The 9,050-nt window shown below is 43.6% G+C and overlaps 1 protein-coding gene across 4 annotated transcripts in view; it reads left to right on the forward strand.

The window, feature by feature from the left end:
* ABCC9 (ATP binding cassette subfamily C member 9) overlaps positions 1-7,805 on the forward strand; it is a 119,630-nt gene extending 111,825 nt beyond the window's left edge. For 2 of the 4 annotated variants that reach the window (XM_075069966.1, XM_032798332.2), the window contains 6 exons: positions 1,539-1,647; positions 1,908-2,011; positions 3,555-3,688; positions 4,039-4,101; positions 6,445-6,624; positions 7,465-7,551. In XM_075069966.1, coding sequence (XP_074926067.1) covers positions 1,539-1,647; positions 1,908-2,011; positions 3,555-3,688; positions 4,039-4,101; positions 6,445-6,582 — 548 coding nt within the window. In that variant the 3' untranslated portion in view covers positions 6,583-6,624; positions 7,465-7,551. Of the gene's footprint in view, positions 1-1,538; positions 1,648-1,907; positions 2,012-3,554; positions 3,689-4,038; positions 4,102-6,444; positions 6,625-7,464 lie in introns of all 4 variants that reach the window. The other 2 variants (XM_032798330.2, XM_075069972.1) reach the window with 1 other exon arrangement.
* The last annotated feature ends 1,245 nt before the right edge of the window (positions 7,806-9,050 follow it).

Consider the following 9,050-nt stretch of genomic DNA (forward strand, 5'->3'; position numbering starts at 1 on the left):
TCCACTTTGCATGTGGGGAGGCAGAGGTGGTTAAGTTTATGCTGTCACAGCTGAAGGTCAGTGATCTAATTTTGCTCCAGTGAAAATGTAAGATAATCATATTTTAAACAATATGGAAGAAATCCTGGCCCCATTGAACTTCAAGGATGTGGGTGATCCTGCTGCTGTCAAGTTAAGCATGTACTTATGTGCTTCTCTGGGTCAGGGCTAGAGCACGCAGCACCTTGCAGGATACAGCCTTTTATGGCTTACAAACTGCAAGATGAGGAAAACTGGCAATGACACATGGGCCGCTTGGAATTTCCATTCATTTTTCATGGCCTGGGTGAGATCTGATTTTTCTAACTATTAGCAATAGGACTAACAAGTTCAGTTTAGGCACATTCCCATGTTGGGAGCACCATGGAGCTACACAGGAGCTCTAGGAGAAATTGTACAGCACAGAGGCAGTGTCCCTGCTGGAACTTCCCAGTGCAAATGCAGACTGAGCCTGATGGCTACATCCCTCATCTTAGTCCCTTATATACACCTGCCCCCCACAGTTCCTGTGCTCTGGGAAGCTTGTACCTGGCTCCTGTGCATGGACTTAAGGGGGGGGACTTCTTATGCTCTTCTCATCCTTTCCTATTTGCAGAGCAGCTAGTCACAATCTGGCCTGCATTTTTTTTTTTCTCTAAATGCCAAATGTTGCCACACCTCACACACAACATGACAATTTTCCAGGTGAAACCCATACACTCACTGACTTGATGTGGTGATGAAATCTCCTTTATGTTAGTGAGTATTCCAGCTGTTACATGCAGCTTCCTTTATTGGAATGACTTGCCGGGGCTGCAGGGTGATTAATACAATTGTTCCCATTACTCTTATGGTAGCTGAGCAATATGCATTGTAATTCATCTCTTACCCTATCTTTAGATGACACTGATCTATGGAAACTGACACTAATGGGATTAAAATGCCTGAAAGCTGGACATGTTCTTAATTTACTCAGTCACCTCTTGTGAAAAAGTCACTCAGTTTAGATAAATCTTTCTAAAGTTCTAGGTGTGCGTTGATATTTCATATTATGGCTACTTGAGTGCACTGCACAAAATAACCTGGCATAAATTTGAAACAAAGGACCCAGTCCTACTCTGACTCAAGTCAGGGGGCCCACAAGAGGCCAAAATATGACAACTACATTACCTCTTCTTGTTCTCTCTTCCTCTATTTGGCTGTAGATCTGAGAGTGCTCACACTAAATTATCTTTTTAATGGCATCATCAATCATGCAGCATGGAAGCAAAATATGTCCTTTAAGGGAAGAAGCTAAAAAAAACAATAAAAGAAAGAAAGAAAGAGAGAGAGACCGACAACAGTGCCTGTTTTCCTCTGGGTTGTGTTATTATATATGAGCACCGTCCACATGTTTATAAAGCCATAAACAACTGAAGGAATGCAGTCAGTCTCAGGCAGTTATGTTTAATCTTTCTGTATGCTTCTTACAAATAGTATGATCCTTGTGATGTCCTCACTTTGTGTGTCATTTCAAACAGGGAAGATTGTGATTGATGGAATAGACATTTGTAAACTGCCCCTGCATACCCTCCGTTCCAGACTCTCAATTATTCTCCAAGACCCCATATTGTTCAGTGGTTCCATTCGGTAGGTATCCATTCTCATTGTACGACCTTTAGGGTTGCATAGGGGTGTGCATAGGAGATGATACCACAGAAGTAGCGATGGGATGGGGTGATATGCAAGGGTGGGGACTTTAAATTCCTATTGGTGGTTCCACAATCTTGTCAGAGAGCTCTAGTAACATAATACTGCAATGTGGCCTGGGAATAGGCCAGGATGCTGGAATATAACAATAATTTCTGGATGCTGGAATATAACAATAATTTGTCACTCTTTCCCCACAGCTTTAATTTGGATCCAGAGTGCAAGTGCACTGATGATAGGCTTTGGGAAGCTCTGGAGATTGCTCAGCTGAAGAACATGGTCAAATCATTGCCAGGAGGACTTGGTATGTTTGAACAAAGCTAAGTACCCATGAATCTATGTCAACCCATAAAACAGAGCCATATCTATATATAGCTTGTAAACATGGTGGACTCACCCCCGCGGCACCTCCTGCTGGTTGCTTCGGGGAATTAGCTCAATTCCAGCTACGGAGCACCCTCTGCAGGCCAGTGATCCACCTGTCCTCTGTTGGCCCCGGGCCCCTCCCTGGACCTTGGTGCCCCTTTAACTGGGTCTCCCCACTCCCAAGGGAACCCCACCCCACTATCCCCACTTTGCCTCAGTACTGGCTACTGCTCAGTCATTGTCTAGCCCACACGCCCTGAGGCAGACTGCAGTATCAGCCACTCATCATCAGGCAAAGGGGTTTTGGCCTGGCTGCATTTACCCACCCTCCGGCTGCCCCTCTGCAAGCCCAGTACCTTGGAGGCCTAGAATTAGGCCCTGAAGCCTGGGGAGTTGCTGGCCTAGGGCTTCCCAGCTCCTAAGGCTTTTCCCCAGCCCTGCTTTCCTTTAGGTCCCCTGGGTGAGTCCCCAAGCAGCCAGGCCTGTCTCCCTCTCCAGTCAGAGAGAGACTCTTTCTGCTTCTGGCTCCCCTGGCCTTCTTATACAGCCTTGTGGCTCAGTTTGGAGCATGGCCCCCAGCTGCAGCCACTCCCGCCATCAGCCCAGGCTTCTGGGTCCAGCTACGTCCCCTTGCCAGGGCTGTTTTAACCCCTTCTCTCCCGGAGCAGGAGTCCACCCTGCTACATAGCTAAAAAGAAACAGTTTGACTTGTTGAAGTCTCTCTGTAGGACAAGGGGAGCAAACTGTACAATGCATTCCATACTTTGAGCCTCCTTGTAATGGATGTCAGGCACTTGGGCCCAGATCCTAAGATGTATTTAGATGCTTAACATTAGATACCTAAATACATTTCTGGATCTGGGCCCTGATGAATAGTCCAACAGTATACCAGAGAGAATGTACATGCTGTGCTGCTGAATGATGTTTTAGCTTTCTACTTATTTCATTGAAATATTGATGTGGCACATCAACAGGTGGGGCGGGGGAACCAGTTGTCAAAGGGTTAAAAGCTTTTAATCTTGCAGCAGCAGCTCTCTGATTGCCAAATGAAGCTCCAACAGCTGTTTCTCCTAATTGTGTCACTGATTGAGCCTTTCCCTTTGCATTCCAGGTCTAGTTCATGAAGGAAAACCATTTATACACATTCCATATTATTAAAACATAACACTAGGCCTTCCCAAATATGTTAACTCCTTACTCCATGATCATGTGAGATAGTCTGTTGTCCTCATGGTGATGGTCCCAACGGCTGGTTCAGTTTCCTCAATACCACTTCATTCCAACACTCATCAGAGATAATACTCATTGTATTTTTCAGGGGTATTACTGAAGTTTGAACAGCTCTTATGTGGAAATTTTATTGTGTAAATTGAAAGTCATTTGTGATATTGATTTGCTCTTTCATTTGTATGGGCAACTGAATAAAACCCTGAGACAACAGCATTTAGATGACGTAATACTTAGAGCTAACTATGTTACAGATGCGGTGGTAACAGAAGGGGGAGAGAATTTCAGTGTGGGGCAGAGACAACTCTTCTGTCTGGCCAGAGCTTTTGTTCGCAAGAGCAGCATTCTCATCATGGATGAAGCCACAGCTTCCATTGACATGGCCACAGTGAGTATATCAGTTACATTGCTGCAACTTGCTTTGCCTTTTAAGAGGCAAAAAGAAATTGGAAGTTGAGAGCAAGAAGTTGGTACTGTCTTCCCTAGCTGTCATTCATGATAACTTGTTTTTTTTTTATCTTTCAGTTATTTTTCAGTTATTTTGTTTTTAATTTTGATTTCTATGGTGAGGGGAGAGGGTTAAAGAAGAATCCTGCTACCAAGCTGTGTTGCATCGCGTCAGTAAGCATCTGCCCCCACAGACAGAATGCAGTACACTGTACGGTTCTGGGTCTTTGACTGTAAAGGGCACATAATGTGTAAGAGAACTGAATAACTGTTGAACCTTTTTCTTGACAGGAAAACATTTTGCAGAAGGTTGTGATGACTGCCTTTGTGGATCGCACAGTTGTAACAATAGCAGTAAGTATCAACTCCAGCAGATGCCCCTCCCCACTTTCCTCATTCTTGCAGCCGCTGTACTTGCTTTTCATCAATTAATTATTGTTATGAAAATAAAACTAAGACACAGGCTCAAACCTGCATCTGGTTCCACAGTTTTGCACATCTATCTGTAAGTGGGCCAAGTGAAAACTCTCAGATCTGAACAACCAGAACTTTGCAGTGGAGTTTGGCATCGGAATCTGGATTCCATTACAAATTTTCCCATTGAGCTTAATCTCGCTACTCAACTCAAATTAAAACACTAGATCCTACCACCACCGAAGTATGGGTCTAGTTCAAAATCCGGATATGAAATTTGCTGCTTAGGCCCATCGCTAGTTTCTACAACTGTAACATGAATTGTGACTTTAAAGGCTTTTCAGTACAGTGTCTCAAATTGGATTGTTCTCTCCCCATTCGCCTTTGTTTTCTTATCATGGTTTTAAAAATTGAAGAGGTGGAAAATATTCAAATTTCAACAAAAAAACAAGAAAATGTTTTCAGCTAATTGTAACTTCCCCTCTTGTTTTTCAATCAGCTCTAGGTGCCAATGTATAGGCCAGGGCTTCTGTACATATGTAAGACCACTGCCACTGCAGGAGCCTCAGGCACTCTTGTACCTTGGTTCCTCCTGTTCTCTGCCTGTAACTCTTCTGGGCTGTAATACTTTGGTCTAATTTTGTTTGTTGGGCTTTGTGTGGAGGTGGCAGGGCAATGTTTAGTGCCCTGTGATGTAGAGAAAGCCAGACTATGAGCATGTCTACACACACACACTTTCTGTGCAGCAATCTGGGGTGTAAATCTACGGCGGACCAGTGTGCCATTGTAACAGGGGGCTTAGAAGGCCAGACAGCCTAGTGGTTGGAGTACTGGACTTCCAGCACTCTCTTTCTGTGATCAAGGTACCTCAGTCTTTAAGGTAGGACAGGGTAGGGAGACTTGTGTCCTTCCACTTCTCTGGGTCCAGCCAAGGGCCCTGTGTATGTCAACCTCTAAATAGGGGATCTCCCAGTAGGGAGCCTACATTCACTGCTCTGGGCTACTTCCTACTGTTGCCCCTTCGGTGTGATGCATGGCCCACAGTCCAAGTTGCAGTAGTGGCTTATCTCCAGTAGCACCCCTTCGTGGACCCTGGGCAGAGTCATGCTGCGGTCCCAGGTTCCTCTGGGCAGGGCAGCCATAAGTTTGGTGGGGTCAGAACCCCCCCAAGGTCTCTGTACTTTGGTCAACTGGTTCCTCTCAGGCTGAGTGCTCCTAGGCCTCTTTCTCCTCTCCTTTGGTCAGGAAGACAGTGCTTGGTTCCTGGTGGCTGCCTTGGCTGGCAAGATAGTGATCCTTCCCGTAAGGCAAGGAGGCAGTTTGCTCCTGCCTCTTTTCCAGTTAGCCCCAAACTGAGTCAGGCTCCCTCCTTTTCTCCCCCTTCCAGGTCTGGCACTGCCTGCAGGTATAATTGGGCGGGGCTAGCTGGGCTCAAAGGCTCTCTTTAACCCTTTCCGTGCTAGTGGGTGGTTTCTCTGCTTCATCACAGCTATGCACTAACTGTCCATGTGAACCCTGTTGATGAGCACTAAAAGTTCCCTAGTACACTTTGACATACTGCTATAAACCCCTGTACATTAGTGCTCACTAGGGAACATACAGTGTGCAGCAGCAGAGTTCACATGGACAGTTAGTGTGTGGTATGCTGGAATGCTGTAGATTTACACCTCAGTTTATCACACATTAAGTGATTGTGTAGACATGCCCTACTTGATCTGGTGCTTCCTTTTGGCCATAAACTCTGTGACTCTAAAATATACATGTAAAAGAGACCTTAAAGTAATTCCACCCTGTGATGTGCTTAGTTGGCAGTCAGATGTTTTGTGTGTGAAATAAATTTTTGCTTCAACAGCTGTTTCACTTGCGTTGTCTGGGCTATGATCGATTGCTTAGCCCGTGAGTTTGGAGTCTACTGGGTTCTGTTTCCAGCTGTAGCAGTGACTCATTGTGATATCGTAGGAAAATCGCTTAATCTAGCTCATGTATAACATGCTTTAAGAACCTCAGATCTATAAAAGCATAACATGCTGGTAACAAAATATTCCCATTCATAAAACTGTCATTTCAATTCATGTCTGATTTGTATTGTTTCTCTCACTAAAATACTGCTTGTCTCTGGCCTTCTGTTTTCCACATCGCTGTTTGGAGAAAAATAGCATTTGCTTATTTGGCTTTCCTGTTCTTCACAGAGCATTTTCCTTCAGTTGGCTTCACGTTCTTTCTTCCTTTGTGGCTGATCCTTCCTCCTATTTTTTCTCCCCACCTACCTGTTCTTCTTTTCAGCACCGAGTGTCTCAGATCTTGGATGGAGACATTGTGTTAGTCCTTTCCGATGGTGTTCTAGCTGAGTGTGATTCTGCTTCAAACTTGCTCCTCAAAGAGGATGGCCTGTTCACCACTTTGGTGAAGACTAACAAGTAGACTCTCTCAGTCCACACTGCTCGCAAGACTTCTGGCTCTCTGGTAGTTACCTTTAGCTCTTTAATGATCTTAGCTCTGCTACCATTCTACGGCTCTGAGATGACAGTACAAAAAGCCATTCATTTCATTCTAGTACTTTCAAATGTTGTTTGTGTTTTTTAAGTCCAAAATCCTGCTTTAATGAATGCACTAATTATCTTTAATAGAGTAATCAGTCTAATAACATAGTAATACAAATTATAATTAACTACTTAATAAATAATTCTGACATGAGTTGCATATGTCTGTCCAGATCTTGGTGGACATGAGTCAACATCACAAATGACACTTTTGGTGACAGTCTCAGAAGAGAGACCAAGGACTGAATTAGCCTGGAAACTGAACTACCATCTCATCCCTAAGGTTGCCCTTCCAGATTGGGGTTGAGATATACTGATAGGACAGCATGGGGAGAACTTGCACTACTATTTTTAGTGTTCTGTGGTTAAGTAGTAGAGTTCATTCATTCTCCAACACTGTCACACACGCACCAGTGCTAAATTCACAAAAACAAAACAAAAAAATGCATTCAAATGCATGGGGCTCAATCTTGCAGACACTCATGAACATGCTTAACTTTACACATTTGAGCAGTCCCATTGAGTTCCAAGGGGCATGTCACAAACAGAAAGTTAAGTATTTGCATATGTATTTTCAGGCTCAGGGCCATGGTTGTAAAGCACTTTGAGACCTCTTGGGATTAAAGTTGCTGAATAGGCCCTTATCCAAAACTCACAGAAGACAATAGAACTCCTACCATTGACTTTACCAGGCATTGGATCAGGTCCTAAACGAAGGCTATTATTATAATGAGAATTTCTGCATGCGTTTGTTTTATCACAGCATCGGGTTCACACCATTCTGACTGCTGACCTGGTCATTGTGATGAAACGAGGGAATATTTTGGAGAATGACACACCAGAGAACTTGCTGTCGCGGGAAGATGGCCTCTTTGCTTCTTTCGTCCGGGCTGACATGTGAAGAGTCACTAAATCTCATGCTGTATTTTTAATAGCTGATTTTTAAACAAATCCAAATATTTTCTATTCAATGTAGCATCACAATAGCCTTTTTGAAGGTTTTTTTCCCTTCATGTTTCTATCTTTAAATAATAAAACCCACTGCAATCCATGTATGCCTCAAAGCAATAAAAGCGTCACTGTATCAAATACCATTAAACTTCCCACACACATGTTTGCAACAGTTTGATTTCTTGGGAGTTTGGCACTTTCCTTGGGAGTCATTGTTGGCATTTTTCTTTCTTGTAATGAGCAAAAGCATTTGCTGCTTTTAGGAATGGCATATGTTACACTGGCGCCAGTGGTCACATGGCTTAGTTTATCAAAAGAGCTAAAGGGCCTCCAGGGTATCCTCCCCTAGGAAAAAAATAACTACATGACACTTGGTGTGATCTGATTCATTCCACAGACAAGCTTTGCCTGCCAAAGTATATTTGTAAGTCAAGGATAAAAATCTTCCCTTGAAAGCATAATGTAGCAGCATCCAAAAATGGAAATCCTCCTCTCCCCCACACCTTTAATTCACATGTGCAAGTTAGAATAATGCCATCTTTTAAGTGCTGCGGTGGTTACCATCCACAAACCTATCAGAGATGTTTAGCCATTAACAACCTTCCCTTCTGTTATAATGGCTCTCACTCTCTTTCCTATGCACGTGCGTTTTTTCATTACATGCCTGAGTACTGTCAGAAAGAGGCAGGAATCTGCTCTTCCTAATTGCGATGGCAAGACAATATCAAATGGAGGAGCTAGGATGTTATAAAGTAAAAAATGAAGCTCAGTATTTTTAAAGCCTCATGTTAGGCTCCTAAATCCATGTTTGTTCTATGGACTCTTGAAAGTCAAAAGGTCAAACTCATCCCTGACATAATTATATTAGCTTCAATAGGGTTACACTGGGGATGAATTTCATTCAGTATGTTAAAGACTCTGTATTAAGGTAAATATGGACTTGGAAGCCAGGCTGAAGTATTCCAGTTAATATGTAAGGCCTGACCTTGCAATTAGACAATCATTAGGAGCTACGCATCAATCTTAACCTTCTTGTGGTATTCTCTTATCATGGCCCTGTGACGGGTTGCGTCACAGAAACTCCCTCAAGACTGTCAATAGATGTGCTGGGATACCACTAAGAATAAACTCCTCTGTCAGAGAAGACTTCTGTCCACTCCTGTCTTGCTGAGCTAGACACACTAGTCGGCTCCAGCACAGACGAAGAGGCTGAGCCATGCACCCCCTGCAGTTCACAGAAACTAGGATTCACTTAGCCCAGGGGCTTCTCAGTTAACAGGGATTTTCCCAGGACCCACTATTCAGTCTTTCTGGGAACCTAAATCCCAAACAAATCTGTTTTACTCTGTATAAAGTTTATACAGGGTAAACTCATAAATTGTCCACCCTCTTTAACAC

The sequence above is a fragment of the Chelonoidis abingdonii genome, chromosome 1, assembly GCF_003597395.2.
Source record: "Chelonoidis abingdonii isolate Lonesome George chromosome 1, CheloAbing_2.0, whole genome shotgun sequence".
Taxonomy (NCBI): domain Eukaryota; kingdom Metazoa; phylum Chordata; order Testudines; family Testudinidae; genus Chelonoidis; species Chelonoidis abingdonii.